The 21,798-nt window shown below is 43.9% G+C and overlaps 1 protein-coding gene and 1 long non-coding RNA gene across 4 annotated transcripts in view; both read left to right on the forward strand.

The window, feature by feature from the left end:
* Positions 1-21,798, forward strand: part of Nsmce1 (NSE1 homolog, SMC5-SMC6 complex component) — a 69,043-nt gene that overhangs the window by 24,921 nt on the left and 22,324 nt on the right. For 2 of the 3 annotated variants that reach the window (XM_010623488.2, XM_010623489.3), the window contains exons 1-3: positions 11,579-11,672; positions 18,853-18,898; positions 19,356-19,502. In XM_010623488.2, the coding sequence (XP_010621790.1) occupies positions 19,367-19,502 (136 nt within the window). In that variant the 5' untranslated portion in view covers positions 11,579-11,672; positions 18,853-18,898; positions 19,356-19,366. Of the gene's footprint in view, positions 1-11,578; positions 11,673-18,852; positions 18,899-19,355; positions 19,503-21,798 lie in introns of those variants that run through there. The other variant, XM_010623490.3, reaches the window with a different exon arrangement.
* LOC109118054 lies at positions 34-7,404 on the forward strand. Its single transcript, XR_002025327.1, has 3 exons — positions 34-944; positions 1,234-2,427; positions 6,811-7,404. It is a non-coding gene; the product is annotated as an uncharacterized LOC109118054 (long non-coding RNA).

Here is a 21,798-nt window from a genome sequence, read left to right on the forward strand (position 1 = left end):
TAGAGCCCCACCAAATTCTTTTTCAAGCTCTCATCCAGCCCCCTCTCTCCACAGCCACTAATTCCGTGTGGAATGTCTGTTGTGTCACAAGACTCGGTGGTGATTTGCCTCTCTCCCGACCTCTCCAATCACCTTCTCCTTTTCCTTCTCATCCTGTGTGCTAAATGACCTCTTCTTTCATCCCTGGCATTTGCCTTCCTGTGCTGCTGTTATAAACTTCCTTTTCCCTTCTTGGACCCTTCAGCGCTCTAATAATGCCAAAGAGGATGTCTTTTTCCTGGATCTACTTCTCTATCTGGTCCCTCTTTCCAGGAGGAAGCTCTCTGGGTGGCTGGACCTCCATTCTTCCAGACCTTGTCCTGGCCAAGGAGTGTGGTTTTGATTATAGCTTTGGGTGGGTCATTCGTGTCTCCCTCCGGCTCTGACCTGGCATTTCACACGAGCCTCGTGGGCCTTTCCCTCTTGCTGTCTCTGATTCCTCCACCTCAAAACATCTGAGCCAAAGTCACGGCCTGGCCCCAAGCTCACTTCTCCTTCTGTGTGCTTGGCTTCAGTGAATGGGGTCACCAACCAGTGAAGCAAACTGGAAATGATGTTGACAACGTTGACTCCCTTCTCGCTCTCTTCTTTCTGTGTCACGAAAGACAGTCACAAGCTGCCACGGGCTTTATTCTCACATGGGCTTACGTCCTTCTCCCTGCTTCTGTCCAGGGCCTACCCTCGGCTTTCCTGAGTAAAGCCCTACTCTTCCACCTGTTCTCCATTGCTTGTGGAAGCCTCTGTACCAGTTCCACTGTTCTCCTCTCCTGTGCTGCCTCACACAGGCCCCTGCCTGCCGACAGAATGAATCATGGTGGGCTTAAATCTGCTCCCCTCTGGTGGATTCTCATTCTGTCAGTCAGGGATCTCCAGAGAGACAGAGCCAACAGCATGCAGATGAGCAGGTAGAGTTGTATGAGAGGAGATTCCTGCGGGCCGGGGGTGGCTCCTGTGATTACGGAGGCCGAGGAGTCTCAAGACAGGGTCCACGGGCTGGGGACTGCAGGAAGTTGGTGGTGTAGCTCAGTCCAAGTCTGAAAGTCTAGAACCAGACTCTGATTATGCAATGCTCCATGCCAGGCTGAAGACCTGAGACCCCAGGGACCTCTGGTGTAAATCCCAAGGCTGGGGAGGACAGGTATCCCAGCTCAGGAGAAAGACCCAAGCTTCTTCTCTCTGTTTTGATCTACCCAGGACTGAAGGCAGTTGGGTGCTACCCACCCCCAACCAGGATGGATCTGCCCACCAGGTGCACGCAGACTCACGCCAGTCCCCTGGAGAAGTTCTGCGGAAGCACACAGAAATAATTATTTAGCCAAGTGTGGTGGCCCATGCCTGTAATCCCGTCACTGTGGTTACGCTGAGGCAGGAGGATCACAAGGTCAAGGCTAGCCCGGGCAATTGAATAAAACCCTGTCTCAAAATAAAAAATTAAAAGGGCTGGGGATGTGGCTCAGTGCGATGCCCCTGGGTTCAACCCCCAGTACCACAAAACAACTACAGTAACAAAAGCTTTTCCGGGTTTTTACGCATTTCTTACTACTTGACCCCTAAAATGAACCATCACGCTCACTTTCCAGGCTCTTTTGCAGCACAGAGTGCAGATGTGATTCAGTTCCCGCCACTAAGATATAGAGGGGAAGCCTGGGCAAAGGCCTCCCAAGAGAAAGACCGTCTGCCCTCTCCCCAGCTCTCTCAGTTGCCTTTCTGTTTTGGATTTTTTGAGACAGGACCTTGCAATGCAGTTCAGGCCGGCCTTCTCACAATGTAGCCCACAGTGATTTCTTCTGCCTCGGCCTTCTGAGTGCTGGGAGTACAGCGCACATCTGTAACTCAGCCTCACATGCCGGTCTCCCTGGAGAAGCCCTCTGTGCCTGGCTCATCATTTTCGTCCAGGCTGTAGAAGCGTCAGCTCCCGGGGTGGCATTTACCCTGTGCAACCCCCCTCTAGCTAAGAACTCTGTCCCGTTACCCATGGTTCATCGGGACCTGCACTAGGTGGGTGGGAGCCTAGGAGCCCGGAGCAGCGAACATCCAAAGGTGTCCCCAACGAGGCCATATCCCAGTGACCCTGTGCTTGGGCAGTGGCTCTTGCCCTAATGTACCCTGCTTTTCTGGCACATTTGAGCTCACAGAATGAAGAGGAAATGGTGCTTTTCCAGTCTGGGCCGAAGCTTTAAGACCTGGTGGGTTCTGGTTTTACACTCACAGGGGCCCTAAGCCACTGGTGCAAGAAACTCAGCTGCCCTGAGGAAGTACGAGCTGAGGCCAGGAGAGGCCTTGTGGAGGAGAAGTGAGAATCTTGGCCAACACCGAAGGCTGGGGCTCCAAGCTCATGACTTCATGCGAGCCGTGACAGCGGGCCCCCACCCACTTGTGTTTGCAGAGGTAACACTACCCTCAGCAGAGACCAGAGGGGAAACTTGGGTAGAAAGTAACTGCAAATCTTCTGGTCAGGCCCGAAAGGCTTCTCTGCCTCTCAGGTGGCTGCCACACTCTGCTTATGCTGCCCTCTTGGCCTGGATTAGCTGCCCTGGCTGTCACATCCATGCGTCCTTCACAGCTCAGCTTGAAGCCCCTTCCTCCGTAAAGCCACCGTGATTCTGTTAACTCTGAATGTGGGTGTTTTGGCCAGCTCAGGTGCAGCTGTGTGCCGTGGCTAACTACACACTTCCTCTTCCTTTCTTGTTGTAAGAAATTTTGTTTGGATGAATTATGTCTCCCCCTTTTAGTGAAACTGCCAATCAAGTTCTCATACAAATTAAGAAGGGTGTCAGAGAATTGAAAATGGGTGGCCAGGTCCCCCAGGCTTCTCTGACCCATGGCCTCACCCTCTGGGTCTGTGAACCGTTCTCCAGCTCACTGAGAGTTCTGTCTGTCCCCTTCCATTCCCCACGCTGGCAGTTAGTGCAGCCCATGTGACCAGTTCTGACCATTGACATCAGAGTAGGATGATGTGTGTGACTTTCAGGCCTCTGTGCAAACTTCCAATCTCTCTCTTCTGCCACCATCACGTGAGGCTTCACGTCTTAGACGGCACCGAAGGGCACCCACAAGATGGGGGAAGTCCATTAGTTTGAGTCTCTGGCTGAGTGGAGGGCAGGGCCTCCTAGCGATAGTTGGGATTTTGAGTGTCCTCCAGAGGCCCGTGTGTTAAAAACCTAGTCCCCAGTGTGGCACGTTTAGGAGGTGGTGGAACCTTTCAGGGATGTGACCTGTTGAGGGGTCTTCAGGCCTGCTGGGGATTGTGGGGCCTCTTTCCTTTCCTCCTCTAATTTGCTCTCAGAGAGTGGGTTATGCCCACCCTGTGCTTCTACCTGATGCGTTGCCTCGTCACAGGCCCAAAAACAATGGGGCCACTGCCCATGGAATGAAAACTCTAAAACTGTGAGCCCAAATAGAAGTTGATTATTTCATGTATTTTCTTAAGTGATGGAAAGCTGACTGACACACTCCTGTGACGTGTATGGGACAGCAGCTAGAAATAGCAATTTGAGGGATATTTGTTAGAGCAGCATAACCTACCCTAGCCTGACTAATAGGTACCCAGTACTCTGCTAAACTTTTACTTAAAGTACCCCAAGTTAGTTTCTTGTACCTAAAGCAGCTTAATTGATAAGCTCTACCAGCTTTACCAATTTATTTCCTGATTATACTTACTAACGTGAATCTATCCCATTTTTTTCTTATTAGCTGAAAGCAACTTGCTTTTAGGGACTACTGAAATTCATCTTTGTGGGATTGGGAGTAGAGGTCAGTGGCAGAGCATTTGCCTGTTAGGTACAAGGCTCTGAGTTGGATCCCTAGCACTTAAAAAACCTCATTTATCTTTGTGTCCTTTATGGCTCTCAATAAATATTTGTTAGGATAAATACAAAAAGTGAATGAAGATGAAAAATTTGGCCAAGCAACTAGATACTTTCTTTTCAACTATAGTTTCCAAATGCATTTTCAAGTGAATTTTAATTAAAAGATGGGCCAGGGATTTAGCTCAGTGGCACTGTACCTGCCTGAAGAGTGCAAGGTCCTGAGTTCGATTCCCAAACCAAGAGAGAGAGAGAGAGAGACAGAGAGAGAGAGGGAATTAAGATTATGATCACAGCTCTATTTTAATGATAAATGGCACGCATGCTTATGTTTTAATTACATTGTAATTTCAATCGTATAATAGAGATTGCATCTCTGTTGTTACAGTGATCGTGCCATGTACTGTGTATATATGTATATGTATGTTTTCAGCCATATTATAGTCAGAACTTTAAAAAACTTCATTCAGTCCTGAAGTGTCAAATACTTTTGCAACATCAGTACAATATTCCCTGAGCCCTCAATTTGTGACAGGCACTCTGGGGTTCTGACTTTCTCCCCCCGACTCCACCCCATTGTAGCCAAAAGGAGAAGTACAAGTTTGGAACAGTATGTCCAGTGTTCCCTGAGAAATAAATCATTTTCAAATCATGAAATAAGGGCCCAGGAAACTGCTGGACCGATGAAGAAGAAACATGGAGAAGAGAGAAGTCTCCATTTTTGTCTGTTTTAAAATACACACATGTGGGGCTGGGGATTTAGCTCAGCAGTTCGGTGGCCTGCCTCGAAAGCACAAGGACCTGAGTTCGATCCCTGGTACCACAAAAAAATAAAAAAATAAATATAAATAAAATAAAATAACCTTAAAATACACACATGTGAGGTGGGTATAACTTCCGACCTGCACCCAGTGAGAGGAGGAGAAAAAGAGGACTGTTCTATTGGAGTGACCTTTAGGAGCGCAGGATGGGGGGCAGCTGAGTGAATTTAAGGGTGTCATTGCCTGGTGCTGCTCAGACTTGTGCGCGCGCATGTGTGTGATCCCCAGGGGATGTTAAAACAGCGTGGGGCTCAGGCTCACCTCGTTAGACGGAGCACAACCTTCCAAATAGCATCTGTGCTGCGGGTCTGAGGGCCACACTTGGAAGGTCCAGGGCAGAAGAGTCCTGTGTGACCAGAAAGTAACTCTAATCTGAGAACTCCTCTCATGCCTGATCTGGGGTTTCGATTAGCTTGCCCAGAATTCAGCTTTTGATCACTCCTTTTTAAGTGGGTTAGGAAATCACTATTCCTTTGCGTCTTATCTGAAAATCACTTCTCTGGTAACTTCACTATCTTTCTAGAAAACAGTCAAGAATATGGAAGTGGGGAAAACAGGTCTGAGAAGAAACGTGTGTAGCAAGTTTACTTACTAAACCTTATTCACTTTACTGCTGTGTATCTAGTTTTGTGTTGGGGCCACTTTTCTAAGAAGACTGGCTGTTGTTTTGCACAGGCCTCACCCCATTAAGAGAAGAGAATTAGTTTAGCACGTGTAGCCCCAGCTACCCAGGAGGCTGAGGCAGAAGGATTGCTTGAGCCTGGGAATTCAAGACCAGCCTAGACAACCTAGAAAAACCTGATCTACTGAAAAAAATAAAAGGTTTCAGAACAGGCAATTATAGGAGAGACTAGAATTGCTGATAGTTTTACAGAGGGAAAGAGATGGGAATGTTATGAAAAATGAATCCTACAATTCAAATTGCAGGAAGCTGGGCATGGTGGCGCACGCCTGTAACCCCAGCACTTGGGAGGCTGAGGCAGGAGGATCTCTGTGAGTTCGAGATGAGCCTGGGCTACATAGTGAGTTCTAGGTCAGTCTCAACTACATAGTGAGACCCTGTCTCAAAAAACTGAAAAAAAAAAAGAACACTCAGGATAATCTTGGGGTATTCCCTGTGCTATGGTTTGGATCTGGACTGTCCCCCAAACACTCATATATGTGTTAAACATTTGTTCCCTGGAGTGGTGCTATGGGAGGTGGTCTGCCTTGAGAGGCAGACCCTAGGGGGAGATCTTCAGGTTATTGGGTGTGGCGGCCCTTCAGGGAATAGTGGAACTCTGGTCTCTTCTTTGTTTCATTTTTCACTTCCCCACTAATAAGGGGAAGGGCTTTTCTGTGCCACATGCTCCCACATAATGCTGCCCCACCACCATAGGCTGCAAAGCAATGGGTCCTTCCATCCATGGGCTGGGACCTCCAAAACTGTAAGTCTAAATAAACCTCTTCTCTTAGTAGTTGATTGTCTCAGATATCTGCATAGTAATGCAGTGCTACCCTGTAATTGCAAAAGGTACTAGATGGATTAACCGCTCTCAAAGACATTTCTAGAAAAAAAAAAAAAAAAAAAGACATTTCTTGGGCCCAGGATTTAGCTCAGTGGTTCCAGTGCCTGCTTTGCAAGTGCAGAGAGCCAAGTTCAATCCCTGGTACCAAAAAAACAAAAAACAAAAACAACAAAAGAGATTTCTGGACTCATCAAGAAAAGATAAATCTATATTTCAGAATTATTAAAATAAAAAAGACAAAGCTTTAAATCGGTTATTGTTTATAGTGATAATGTAGTTATATGAAAAATTTACTTATTTATAATGACACTCAGATGATGCTAGGTAAATATGGCTGTAAACATATCCCAATTTTATATATATGAATATATATGAATAACTAGTATCAATTTCTTTATATCTGAAGTCTTTATGATTACAGGTTCAATTATTTTTAAAATAATATTTCTTATAGATTATAAAATAAGATATGGTCTTAGACAAAAGTTAAAAGAGAGTAACAAGACATTGTTACCTAAGATCCCACACTCAGATGATGAATGTGTAATATTTTCATGTATGAGCTTCTAGTTTTTTCCTCCTTTTAAGCATTCTGCATTATTTTTCTGACATCAAGTGTTCTTTCAAAATCTTCAGGCCCCCTAAGCTTCCGCAGAACATTTCCACACTCCAGCCACTCTCCTTTGTACTATCTGGACACAAGCAAGGAAGAGGTTTCCCCTCTTTCCCGACACCCCGAGGCTCTGAGGCACTTCACAAAGGTAACGTTCGTGGGTGACTCAGAAGTGGAATCCCTGGGTCAAGAATGCAGACACGTCTGGGCTTTGTAAGAGCCCAAGGAGAGATGAAACAGCCCCGGTCTCTCCCAGTGTGCACTTTCCTGCCCAAGATCTGAACCTTTGCTGACTTTTAACAGGAACTGTGTTAAAAGCTGACCCTCGGCATCTGTCACCAGCCCTCTAAAATGTTACATTAGGTTTAGTCTTCACATGGCATACTACTGCGTGGGTTGCCCCCAGCTCGGGGGTGCTTGCTGAGTCTTGGAGGATCACAAGAGCTCAGCCCCAGTCACCCGTGGGATCCAGCTGATTAAAAAAGCCTCCTATCCAGTTGTCTCTGGGCATCACGGCCTCTGCGCATCACTGTTGTCTGACTGTGTTTCGGCTCCAGAATTCTTAAAACCTGTTCTGGTTCTGGGGCTGCCCATTCGACAATGGTAAATAAAAGCCTGCCAAGATCTTTAAATTTGTTGCTTTTTTTTTTAAGACAGAGTTTCCCTGTGTCATTCAGGCTGGCCTTGAACTCACTATGTAGCCCAGGCTGGCCATGAACTTGTGGCGATCCTCCTGCCTCCTCAGCCTCCTGAGTGTTGGAATCACAGGTGCGTGCCACCATGCCCAGCTAAATCTGTTATAATTTTGTCTTTTCATAAAGATGGTGATGAGTAGAGGGATCATTTGCCTTTTCTGTGCCAACACCTCACACCCACTGCTTCCACTGGATCAAATTAAAATGATACGAGACACAGAAGTTATTGATAATGTCAGGAAAGGCGTTGGGTCTGGGGCTGGCACGAGATCTGGTTTCCAATCTTCCTCTTTCCGTTTTCTTCTTCATTTATTGCTGTGCACTTAGAGAGACAGAGAGAGAGACAGAGAGTGAGAGAGAGAGAGAAAATAGACTTCTCATATTCTCACTCTTCCTATTAGAAGTTTACAAGAAAATAGAGAAAAGTGAAAGAAAAGATAGTTGCGAATTTTTCCACCATTCAACACCAACTACTGTTAACATTTTGACATATTTGCCTCCATCCCCTTTCTGAAATCAAGTTTTGAAAAATTACGGGAACACTGTATGGATGTCTGGTTGGATTGTTTTAATATAAAAGTAGAAATTACAGGTAAACCTCCAAAGTACTTCCCACTCACACCCTGACCTTTCTTCTTTCTAGGTGTCTTTTAGTTGGGATTTTATGCCACTTCCAATCCTTAAAGAGAAAACAATTTTCTATACATACACTCATCAAACCGTAATATACATTTCTATATTGCATTTCACCAAATATGCGCAACTGGTAATCTTGCCATAGCATTTTATATCTGGCTTGTCCCCGCTTTTGCATTCAGCATTCTTGCACGTAAATGCTTGACAGTTCATTCCTTCTGATATTACACAATCAGCCCCTGTGCAGGAACATTTTGCATTTTCATTTCCTTGCTGATGGGTGTGTGGGACAGCTCATTTTGTCCTTTCTGCTGACATCGTTGCAGCAATCCTCAGGCACACAAGACCGTCTCAGTTAAATTCCTAGAAGCAGGATTGCTTGATGAGCTTTTTCAATTTCAGTAACACTAAATTGCCCTCCGGAGAGGCTGTGACACTTACACAACCCTACATGTGTATGGCAAATCAGTGGTGTCTCCGTATCATTGGCAGTGTTTTGTCATTTTCATGGAGGGAAGGTTGGCAGCTTTTTCTTGCTTTTATTTCCAACTAAGGTCAAACATATTTTCATAATACACACACACACACACACACATATTTTGGCCATTTCAATTTTTTCTAGAAGACATATTCTTTTGCTATGCCAGTAAGCTCAATTTTTGCATACGTTTATAATGTATGTGGGCCTGACATTTCTTTAATTTTGCTATTTTCCTTTTGGCATTGAGATTTGCCTCACAGAATGTATCAGATAGCTTTCTTTATCTTCATATTGCAATGCAGTTTAGTATTTTATAGTATTTTTTTTCTTTTTCGATTGCTGTAGTTTAAATAAAATTTTAATTTTATTATTATTTTCTTCTTGGGCTAAGCTTTGTAATTTGTATTTTTGTCAAAAATTTGTATTTTTTCCAAATGGATTGGAAAAAAGTTGATCATAGTAAACTTGTCTTCTCTAGAATGCTATTCTATCTGGTGTGTCTTCTTTGCCATTTATAATATTGCTTACTTGTGCCATTTTCTTGCTAAATCTTACAAGAAGTTTGTCTACATTTTTGGTCTTAATAGAACACTCTCTTTTGGTGTATATAATCAACTGCAATGTTTTGTTTTACTTGTTTCTGCTTTTATTATTTCCTTCTTTCTGCTTTTCTCTGAGTTTATTTAGGTATTATTTTTCTGCCTCTTAAACTGAGCAATTCACTCCTTTACATTTTTGTTTTGTTGTATAGCAAGTGCACATAAGACTATAAATTCCCCTGTACTTATTGTTTTAGTTGGGTCTCACGTTTATGTCAGGCTTTCGTTATCATTCTTGTTTGAATATTTTGTAATTTCCATGTAGGTTTTTTTAATGTATTTTCTAGTTTTCAGATGTATGTTATTTTCTTTTTAAAATGTATGACAAAATCAACATTCAGAAAGGTTACAAAAGTTAATGAATAACTGGGTACACATTCCTATACCCTTCACCTAGCTTAATAAATAAAACTCAAACATATGCATATAATTTTTATTTTTTATAAGAATAAATGTACAGAGTAAAACAAAATACTCATTCTGACTTCCTGACCCCTTCCTCAGAAGCAGCTTCACTTATTAATTTAAGATGTATGCATTGAAAGGGTTTCTTTTTGGCTTTGTGTTGTTTTTAATTTTACTATTGTGGTTCATGAATGTGGTCTATAGATTCTTTGGAACTTACTGAAGTTTCCTTTGTGGCCTTGTACCTAGTTACTGCGTATGCTCCAAGGATGTTTGAAAAGAACATCTACCAAAGTTCTTTCTGTAAAATATCAGCTTGATCTCATCACTTCTTCTCTGACAGCTTCTAGCATCTTCAGGGGAAACACCAGCCCCCTTAGCATATTATTTGATCCCAAGCTTCCTGTAGCCAAGGCCCTGGCCACTTCCCTTATGAACAACAAGTTTGTGTGCCTGTAGCTCTCATGTACATTAGGGTCAACTTTCAGAACATTTGAACTGTCAAGACTTCTCAAGGAGCACATGGGTGTCCCATGCCAGGCACATCAAAGGTCCTAACTTAAAATGAAACACAAAGTGTACTGTCTTCTGAGGGTCCAGTCACAGTGAGGTAGGACAGGCACTCTGTGGGGACACTGTGCACTGTCAACTCCAACCTCTCTCCGTTTGTTGTTACTGAACCAGGTCCACCTCACCGAGATGCTGGTTGCTCAATTGTCCACTGTTGTTTCTCCTTCTCCTGTCTGCCTGCCCCTACTAAGACGAATGACTTTGAAGCTCCCCCTTCTAGTCAGTCCCAGCACCCATTCTGTAATGAACGTGAACTGAGCTTCTGTGCCAGGGCCCTTGGGATGGGGGGTCGAAGGCATCAGAGAAGTGACCATCATGACTGCACTAGCACGCCTTCAAGCTCAGCTGGCACCTCACTGCTGCATTCCCCTTGGTTATCTGCTGCAAGTCTTTCCCTCTCTTCAGTGCCAGTATTCAGCAGAATCACTCCGTTTTGCTACTTTATGGGAAAAAGAGAAACAACCCTGTCTCCATGTACCCTTGACCTTATCCTCTTACGTGTTTTATTCTCTTGATTACTTTCTCTTGAGCTCTCCCTTGAGCCCCCCTCCCTACAGCAGCACTCCCGTTCTTCACTTCTCTTGCCGTCCTATCTAGCTTCCTCCCCATCTTCCCTCTTCACTGAGACCGTTCTTGTTGGCCTTCAAACTCTGAATCAGTGACACCTCTTTCTAGACCTCTCCCGAGCAGCGACAATCCTGACTACACCTTATGTCCATCTCTCCCATCTATATGCCTGTCATACCACTCAGGTTTGAATTCCCTTTCTGCCTCCTTTGTGGCCCTTTGGTCCAGAAATATCTGTACGTCCAGGGCTTTCTATACTTGGTCCTATGCCTTTATCTCTCCACACACCAGGGCGGCACTGGCTCCATAACAGAATGTCCCAAGAACTGAACATGTCACCAAAGGAGACTGCTGGCCCACGTGATCCGCCATCTTTTAACTCTCACCAGTACTCTAGCAGGAACTATTGTACCCAAGATACAGAACGAGAACTGAGGCTCAGAGGAGCTCAGGGCCTTTCCCACGCTCAGAATCTTAGCTCAGGCTGTAGGACAACAGCCTTCATTCCTGAGCACGACGCGCACCGTCAGTTCCCAGAGGAGCAAACTGAGGCTCAGGCTGCCCCGGAACCGGGGGCCCCGGAGGCAGGGCAGGGGGCACGCCCGCTCTTCCTAGTTTTCGGTCGGGGTTATCCCTAGGGTGCAAGAGGAGGAGGGGAACAAACGGAAGCGTATTCCCGCAAGTACTTCCAGCCGCGCGGGAAATTGCGTCGCTGAGGAAACCGCTCAGGTCGGGACGCAGCCCACAGATCCCGAAATACCGTGACGCCTGCGCGGGCAGCGAACCGGAAGTGAGTCACCGAGGGGCGGGGAGCCCTCCGGCCGCCACCAATGGGAGTGCCGTTTTTGCGTTCGTCCCGCCCCGGGGGATGCCGGGAGTCCGCCTTCCGACCGCAGCCGTTCACAGGCTGGGCAGTTTGGCTCCTGCGATGGGTAAAGCTCCGCGCCGGGAGCGGCGGGCAGGCGGGCGTGGGAGAGAGGCGTCTGGGAAGATGAGGGCGGGGTTAGGCGGGACGGGCGTGCAGCTCGGCGCGCGGGGAAACAGGCCCAGAGGGGGACGCGGCCGCTCGTGAGCGGGACTGAACCCCGCGGAAATCACACAAGTAACCCTCAGTGGAGAAGATAGCCTAGCGCTACTTGGCGAAAACCGCCGAATACAGACTACGCCAGCTGCTTTCACTTGCGGAAGAGCAGCCTCCGCTGCCCTCCCAAGTGCTCCTGCGTGGCGGGCGGATCTTGTAAAGCCCGGAGGCTGGCTGCAGCGAGTCCAGACCGCCCGGGTTCTGACAGGCGTCCCCCGCGGGCCCCGAGCGCAGTCCCGGCTCAGCCAAGCCCGTGCGTGTTGCCCGAGGAATAACGGGCCCTAAATGGCCCTCCTTAGGTCAGGTCACGTTTTCACACCTGAGAAGGAAGATTTTGTTTTCAGGCTTTTGTGATGTGAGAAGTAGAGATAAGGGACCCACGTCGTAATTTTATTCACTCATTTTTCTCGCTTGTGAGTTGCCGCCTTGGCTCTGCCCCTCTTAACGGGCGTCTGTATCCTCTTAGCCTTAGTTTCTTCATCTGTACAATAAGGTTCACCTGAGGAGTAAATGACGCTGTGCGTGAAGCTCCGGCACTTTGTCTAGCATACGACCTAATGATAAAACAGACGTTTCTGTTTTAAAACTATTTGGGTCGGTAGTACATGGCAGCGGTTATGCACCTCCCACAGGCTCTCTTCATAGAGACAGCCGACAAAATGCGTAAATAAGCGTATTTTATGCATCTCTTCCACTTCTGCTCTACACCTCGTCCCAGATTCCATTGGAAGTGTTTGAACCTGTTCTATACCTCATTCCTCTAATTAACGTTTGTGTCCCATGTTACCTGACAGGGTCACATGTTTTTCTTTCTTGATTATGAAATATGCCTATAAAAGTGCGGCCCTGGCACAGTGGCACAGGCCTATAATCCCAGCTACTTGGGAGGCTGAGGCAGGAGGATAGGAAGTCTGATTCCAGTCTGGATAATTTAGGGAGACCCAGTCTTAGAATATAGGTAAATAAAAAGTGCTGGGCGTAGAGCTCAGTTGTAGAGTGCTTGCCTAGCATGTGGGAGATCCTGGGTTCAATCGCCAATCTGCCCCTCCTCATGCAAAGCATGTAGAAATGTAAATCTGACAAGGCTATTATCTGGCCAGGGGTGGTGGTGCATACTGTACCTGTAATCCCAGCTTTTGGGAAGCTGAGGCAGGAAGATTGCCGAGCGTTGGAGTACAGCCTGGGTTGTGCAGTGGGTTCAAGGGCAGCCTGGACTATCTCAAAAAAAGAAAAAGGCTATTATTACACCACCAAAGCCCCCATTGAATACTTTTCTTTCCTAAAGATAAGCACTGCCCTGAATATTTTGTACCTTGTTTTTCTTTTTACTATCTGTATGTTTCTGTAATGAATACAGTATATGGGTTTGGATTTTATCTAAGCGGTGACCTAGTATGCGTATGTGTGGCTTGCTTTTTGCGTATAACATGTTTTTTAGAAGTATCTGTGTTGATGTGACTATCTCCCCTTCATCTTGATTACTGTTTTGAATTCCATTGTAATTTTATAATTGGTTTATCCAGTCATTCTTCAGTTGATAGGCTTTAGTGCTCTTGCCAGACTTTTGTAGACGTATAGACTTAACATGTTTCCTGGGGCAAATGAGGACATTTGTAAGGTATTTACCTAAGAGTGGATTTCTGAGGATATGCTAATTTGCTTGTATAGTCAGATTGTTATCTGAAATGGTTATATAAGAATTTGAGCTGGGGATGTAGCTTAGTGATAGAGTGCTTGCCGGATAAATACAAGGCCCTACATTCAGTCCCCTGTACTGACCAAGAAAAAAAAAAAAAGAAAGAAAAAGAAAATAAAATTGTACTCTATCAGCAGTGAAGTAGAGTTGCAGCCTTCAGCCATTCTTTAAAATTTTTGCTTAACTGGAAAAGACGTTATTTAACTGGTTTAATACCCATTTGCCCTATAACATTGAGATTGGGCATCTTTTTAAATGTATTAATCACTTGTGCACCCTCTTTTTTTATAAAATTCCTTTTGTCCACTTTTTCCTCTTACTATTATTTTTCCCGTCCTAATTTGTGGGAGTTCTTTTTTGTTTTCCTTTTTTGGTAGTGGGGATTGAACTCGGGTCCTTGCACTTACGAGTCAGGCTCTGGAACCACTGAGCTAAATCCCCAGCCCTGGTGGAGTTCTTTATGTAGTCTGAGAATGAATATTTTGTGGCTTATATATATTTCAGATCTTTTAGTTTGTAGCCTTCCCTTCCTTCCACCTTCCCTTCTTCCCTTACCCGCTGTGGTTGAACATTTTCTTAACCTTAAAGGTCAGTTTTACCAGTGTTTTCTTTTGTGGTTTGTACTTTTTGTATATTTTAAAGAACTTCTTTTCTATCCTTGGATTTTTATAGTTTTTTCTTTATGAGACCTAACCCTCTAGAATTGAATTTTGTATTTGGTGTGTGGTAGGGATCAAATTTAATTTTTTTCATATATGGATAACTAGTTGTCTTAGCATCTTTTATGGAAAAGTTTGTTTTGATGTGGAATTCCTATCACACATCATATATATATGTTTATCTTCCTGTTGTAGTTCTCTGTTCTGTTCCATTGACCTGTCAAACTCTGTATCATTACCACAATTTATTCATTACTCCAATTTTATAATGTCATATCTGGTAGATGTCAAGGTCTCCTGCCTGTTTCTTCTCCAGAAATGTCTGTTGTTTTGCTTTAAGGTTTTCTGTATAAGCTTTTCTAAATAAATTTTAGAATCATCTCATCAGATCACATGCAGACACATTGATAAAGCCTGCTGGAATTTTGATAGGAATGACATCGATCAACTGGGATTTTAAAGTGATTGTTTTCAACATTTCTTTAAGTTTTTTGTAGGTCTCATTTAGTAGATAAATTTCCTTTGGGCCAAGAGTACTAGTGATAGAGTGCTTGCTTAGCATTTGTGAGGCCCCGGGTTCCATCCTTAGCACCACCTCCCCCAAATCCATATTAGTATGTGAATTTTATCAAGTTCTTTTTTGGGCCGGGGTTTTAGCTCAGTGGTTCTGCTGCCTGCCTCACAAGCACAAGGACCCAAGTTTGATCCTTGGTACAAAAAAATATCAAGTTCTTTTTTATATCTACTAAGTTGATCATATACTTTTTTCCTTGTAAATGTGGAGACTTGCATCGATTGATTTTTAAATGTTAAACCATTGCTGAAATAAACTCACTGAGTGATCATATTTCATTCTCTTTGCATTGCTGGATTTGGTTTAATGTTTTGCTTAGGACTGTTAAAGCTCTTTTCCTGAGATAGCGTGTGTGTAATTTTGTTTGTGATTTTCCTTTTGTTAAAATCATTGTTATATTTTAGCACCCAAATAATATCAGTCTTATTAGTTGGGTTGGGGAGAATTGATTCTTTTTCTGACTGTGGAATGATGTGTATAACTTCTGGAATTATTTGATTCCAGAATGTTTGGTAAGACTTTCTGATAAGTTTTATTGGGACCCAAAATTTTCTTTGTGGAAGGATGGATTTCTCAAAATGCTTTCAGTGGCTCTAGGACTTAAGTTTTCAAATGATTTTTTTCATCAGTTTTAAATGAGTTTCCTATGACTTTGTACATATTTAAAACAAGATTGTTATAAATTGTTAATAATATCTTTAAAAAATGTTTGTGTCACATGCAATTAGTTTTTTTCATTCCAAATATTGTTTTATTTGTAAATGTTCTCTTAGGAAATCTTGTCAGAACTTACTTCCTCTCATTGTTTTTACAGATATTTTTGGCTTTTTTTTTTTCTATGTATGAGTGAGGTACCGAGAATTAAACTCAGGGCCACTTGAACACAGGGCAAGCTCTCTACCACTGAACTGCACCCTCAGCCCATGTCTTGATTTTGTTGATCTCTTTAGATGCAGATTTATTTTTTATTGTATTAATTTTTGCTCTTCATTATTTTCTTCCTTTGACGTTCTTCATATTTAATTTTCTGTTTTTTTATAGCTATCTTAAAATGGATACCTAACTCATTAATTTTCAGCACCTTCCTTTAAAAAATATAAATGCTTGATTTCCCACTGCTTCTTCATTTGCTTCCCACCAGTTTTTATGTGTAATGTTTTGGGATTATTCCATCCAATGTAGTTTTGATTTTCATTAATAATTTCTCTTCGATAACAGATCATTTAGCAGCGTTTCTTAAATTCTAAACCAATGGAGTTTTTCTGGTTATCTTTTTGGTGCTAGTTTCCAGCTTTCTTCCTTGTAGTTAGAGTTCATAGTCTGTATGGATTTGTTCATTATACTTTGTAACATTCCATTTCTGGTCCACTTTTGGCAACTGGCATAGTTGTTCTGTGTGTCCTTGACTTTTTCTGCGGCTGTTGAGTGTTTTATGCAGGTCCATCAGGGGAGGCTGTTGTTTATTGGAACATTTTAGGTATACAGTACAGTTACATTCATTATTGAGATCTTATATCTTTACATGACAGGTCTTGGTTCTCATTTTTTTCCCGTTGTACAGAGGTTATGTTTGATGACCTTCTTTATCTTTTGTAAACCTTTTTGCTTTAAAGTCTGTTTTGCCACATATTAATAAAAATCCTATCAGCTCATATAAGTTTACAGATTATATTTCTATTCTTTTACTTTAATTTTTCAGTGTTCTTATGTTTTAGAAGTAATGCAATATCTGGCTAGATTTTATTCTTTATTAATTTGACAAGTTTTAAACTCTGACCTAACAGTCCTTGTTTTTAAATCAGCACACTTAATCCATTTTTGCTTATTGTTTTCACTAATTTAATGGGATTTATTTATCCTAACATTTTTCTTTTCCTTTTTTTTTTTTTGAGACAAGGATCATTATATAGTTCAGGCTGGCTTTGAGGTTACTTTGTATCCCACGCTAGCCTTAAATTCATGGAGATCATCCTGTGTCAGCTGCTGCAATGCTGGGGTTACAGATGTGCACTATGACGCCTGGCCTTAGTTCATTTCTTATGGTTCTGCTGTTCTGTTTGTTTTTTCCCCTTGTTTGTTGCCTTGTTTAGGATTAATTGATTATTTTTCTCATTACATTACTAATTTGGAAATTATATTCTCTTATGCTTGTTTCATTTTTTTTTTAGTACCAGGGATCGAACTCGGGTCCTTGTGCTTGCCAGGCAGGTGGTGGAACCACTGAGCTAAATCCCGGGCCCTTATTCTTGTTTTTTTAAAAGTGCTTACTCTAGAAATTATAAAAATGTAAGCCGAGCATGGTGGCACACGCCTGTAATTCCAGCACTCGGGAGGCTGAGGCAGGAAGATGGCTGTGAATTTGAGACCAGCCTGAGACCCTGTCTCAAAAAAAAAAACAAAAAAAAAGGAAAGAAATTATGAAAGTGTAAAATTCATAAACTTTTTATTCTGCTCAGAATCATCATGAGGATATTAGGACACTAATTATAGTGAGTACTCACCTCAATTTATGTGCTATCATTTTTGTGTATTTTACTGTTTTTGTATAATCACATATCACCTTGAATTTAACTGCATTTACCAACTTTGCTCTTCATTTTATCTTTCATTGTAGACTTTGCAACTTGTTTTTCTTGGGCCTGGGATTTAGCTCAATGGTTCTGCTGCCTGCCTTGCAAGCTCAAGGGTTTGAATTCGATCCCTGGTATTAAAACATACATGTTTTTCTTTTTATCCTGAGGTACTTGCTTTGCAATTTCTTTATTGAAGATCTGTTGGCCATTTAATCTTCCAGCTTTTGCTGCTTGGGGATGTTTTATTTCATTCTGTCCTTGGTTACATAGTGAATGTTGGATTTAGAGACAGTCTGCAGTCCCAGCTTCCTGGCTCTGTTTTCTGGGTGTCATGGGTTCCCGCAATGGCTGTTGTAAAGTCACTTGTCAGCCTTAATTGTTGCTCTTTTGAAAGTCACCTGACCTATTCTCTGTTTTGTTTTGTGTTTGTGGTACTGGAGATTGAAATGAGGACCTTAGCGCTCAGCTATATCTCCTTTTTTAAATTTTTTTTTTTTTTTTTAAATTTTGAGACAAGGTCTTACTAAATCACTAAATCACCCAGACTGGGCTTGAATTTGTGATCCTCATGGCTTAGCCTTCTAGAATGTGTGCTGGGATTACAACTTTGTGTTACCACACCTGGCTCTGGCCTATTCTTTGGTTGCTTTTAATCTTTGATATTCTACCCTTTTCTACCGTGGGCCTAGGAGGGTGTTTTAAAATTTATCCTCTTTGAGTTGGGTGCACGCTTATAATCCCAGCACTCCAGAGGCTGAGGCAAGAGGATTGCCTAGAGTTTGAGGCCAGTCTGGGCTACATAGGGAGTTTAAGGCCAGCTTGAACTGCATAGTGAGACCCTGTCTCAAGACACACACATACACACACACACACACACACACACACACACACGGAGAGAGAAAGAGAGAATATTAACCAGCATTTTTGTGTCTCTTTTGTGCACCAGGCTCTTGGCAAGATTTGGTGGTCATATATCATTTGCACTTCATTTTATGCCTTGAAGAGGCCCATTCTCAGTCCTGCTTTGTGGCTGAGCAGATGGAGCCTTAGGGTGACAGTGCATGTTAGTGTGTGGTTCCATGCTCCATCTGCCTGAAGTTACAACTGGGGCATCATCTAAAGTGAATGTTATCACCTCAGAATCTGAGCCCCGCTCAGTCAGAACCTCCCTGAAGGGGCTCTGAACCTATAATATTTAAGTGCAAGGCAGGTGATTCTTGAGACCAGGCAGGTCTGACAAGCACTGGCCTCTGTCTAGTTTCAGACCCACGCAGTCAGGCCCTGCACTGTGCTGCTCTTAGTGACAGGAGCAGGTGTCTCGATCAGCGCTTGTGTTGTACATTTATCACCTCTGATCTTTGCGGTTTGTGGAAAGATACCATTTTATTAGAGAGCAGGAGATTTTCAAAATAGCCAGCAGTCCTACTGTGACAGTTGATTTATTAAAGATTTGGGGAGAGGGAAAGGAAATGAACACTGATTATTTTCCAACAGCTTTCTAAGCAGTAAATGTTTTTGTAATTTTTCAGGGAGAAAACAAGGCCTCAGCTAAATTTCTTCAAGGCCGAAGGTCTGGTAAGTGGCTGAGTCAAGGTTCAGACTCAGAATTACTGAGTGGTAAAAATAGCTAGCACGCGTTTAGTGCTTATGGGCACTGAGTAGGCTCTTGCTGTATTTACTCGTTTAATTCTTGTAGCAATTCTCTGGGGACATTTCCATCATTAGTCCTGTTTTACAAAACAAAACTAAAGCATTTGGAGAACTCACTTGCCCGATTTTACGCATCTAACAAGTGGTGGAGCCAGGCTGTGAGCCAGTGTTCTGGGGCGGGGGTTCTCCGCTTTTCCTGCTTCCCAGCACCATTGTGCCAAACTAGCCCTTGACTCGTGTTCTTCTCACCTTTGCAGTAATTCCCACGAGGAACATAATTCTAAAAACCACCATGAATTTATCCCTCTTCACAGAAGCTAGTCTAAAACCTAGGGCACTGCCTTGGTGTGCTTGCCGGTGATTCGATGTCATGTTCTCTCAGCTCCTTTACACATGCAGGGCAGTGCCAAAAGGATGGGCACCATGACCGATGTGCACCGGCGCTTCCTGCAGCTGCTGATGACTCACGGTGTGCTGGAGGAATGGGATGTCAAGCGCTTGCAGAACCACTGCTACAAGGTTCACAACTGTGAGTGTTGTTTCCCTGTTGCCCGCCTGCTGTGGTGCTGTGTGGATGGGGAACCGGTGATGATGGTGCAGCACCCTGTAATGGGTGAAGCAGTAACCCTGACCGCTGCACTGAGCTCTCTCACCTTTCTGATCTCATCCTTTCCCCTTCTAAGTCAGTCTGACATCAGCTCAGTAGATAAAAACTTGGATTCTGAATGTAAAGTCTCAGTTCCCTCTGAGGCTCCAGCCTATTTCCTTGTCTCTAACTGGGGACAGCAATTGCAGGCAGCGTGTAGGGGGATGGTTCAGAGAATTAAGACAGGTGATGCATTCGGGACGCCTGGCACAGGAGAGCACAGGTGGCTGTGGTTAGGAAGCAGCCCACGTAGCACAGTGGTCAGTGGTATAGCCTCAGCCTCAGCTGGCTCTGGAGGGTGCTGTCCGCCTGTGCCAGCAGTAGGCGCTCGGATCGTCGTCTCCGAGGGTCACTGCGAGGTGAACACAGGCAGTGTCTGTGAAGCTTGTGGAATCGGGCCATGGAGCTGACGAAGCTCTCAGTAACTGGACAGAACAGTGAGAGCCATCGGACCAGCACTCCGAGCTCAGTGGAAGCAGACTGCCAGGTTGTGTCAGGTGTCAGCGTGGGTAAATCTTGCTGAATGAGAGAAACTTGATAAGTTACTGTATGGCATCATTGTGTTCAGTTTTTTGTGAAGTACAGAATTGTCGCTGAGGAATACGTCTGTAAGGGAAAGCGAACCAAAAGGGCTGCGCCCTAGGAAGGTGCTTGCCTGTGGGAAGGGGAAGGAGTGGGAGTGGGAGTGGGTGCCCAGGAGAAATTACAGGGGTTTTCATCTTTTTCCAGTTTTGTTCTTTTTAAAATTTTTTTTTGGATTTTTTTTGAGACAGGGTCTCACTCCATAGTTGAGACTGATCTGGAACTCACTCTGTAGCCCAGGCTGGTCTCGAACTCACAGTCATCCTCCCGCCTCAGCCTCCTGAGTGCTGGGATTACAGGTGTGCACCACCACGCCTGGCTTGTTCTTTTTTAATTTTTTAAAATTTCATTTATTTGTTTTTTCAGTACCAGGGAGAGAACTCAGGACCTTAAGCTTGTGAGGCAGGGGTGGTGCCACTGAGCTAAATTCCCAGCCCTGGTTTTGTTCTTTTTTAAAAATGAAGACTTAAAGCAAACGTGACATTAGCATTGTCACTTCTGATTCACGGGAATATAAGTATTTGCTTTTTGTTTTGCATTTTTGTTTTTTCTTTGTATTTTTAGTTTTCAAGAGAATAGTAGAAAAAAATAGCTGAGGTGAGTGAAGCTAAGAAGAGTGAGAAAAGGGCATGGGGTTTGGGGCCACCAAGCACACAGGTGAACGGACACCAGAGAGACAGGGCGTTGCATTTCGATACTGCAGTCTCTACGCAGGCTAAAGTCCGAAGCCGGGTCCCGAGAGCTGAGGGGTGGATGGAACAAGAAGGGGCGCCAGTGGGTATAGAAACAAATATTCTTTCAAGATGTGCCAAAGACGAGGGAATCAAAGAAGGTGGCAGCATGCAGTGCGTCGTGTAGAGGCACGTGTGGAATTCTGGGAGCTCAGAACGCAGGAAGAAGTGATGGCTTTGGAGGGTCCCATAGTGAACGGTTTGCCTGTCTGTACCCGAGCGTCAGTGACCACCAAAGACATTTTGGGGAAGCCTAGGCAGGAGGTATGAAGTATGGGAAGAGACAGTGCTTTTGGGTGTAGAGCTGAAGAGCTCTGCACTGCAAGGACAGTCTGTGTCTAGCCCTGGGCACGGTGCAAGCCTCTCAAGGGGCTGGACGTGGAACTGTCACTCGAGCGAGGCCTGAGCGGTGGGGCGAGGGGGGTCTTTGGAGAGACTTCTTTGCCAGAGGGGAGAGGGATACCATTCAGCCTTCTTTCTGACTTTTTAAAACAGCCACCAGAACTCTTAAACCTGCCACTCAGTGTCCTTAAGATATGGGCATAAGAAAGCTTGACTCACACCTTCTCTGTACTTTGTCCTTTTAGTTTCTCTTTGTAAGTCCCGAATGTAAGCAGTGAGATCACTGGGGAAGTTTCACAGTTGGTACAAGGAGCTACATGATACCTTAGTACTCAGAATGAAAGTGTTTTTGTCTTTATTTGACCTTTAAAATTGGGTTGAGCTAACTGAGGAAAGTCCTGTGCAATGTGTCTAGGAATTGGTTTACAGTAGTTGCCCCTATGTCCAGACCCCAAAACTGGATAGTACAAAAGCCCTAAATACATGATTTTCTTCCAATATACACATACCTACTATGATAGAGT

This window comes from Fukomys damarensis, unplaced genomic scaffold (assembly GCF_012274545.1).
Source record: "Fukomys damarensis isolate Sample0158 unplaced genomic scaffold, DMR_v1.0_HiC HiC_scaffold_34, whole genome shotgun sequence".
Lineage (NCBI taxonomy): Eukaryota > Metazoa > Chordata > Mammalia > Rodentia > Bathyergidae > Fukomys > Fukomys damarensis.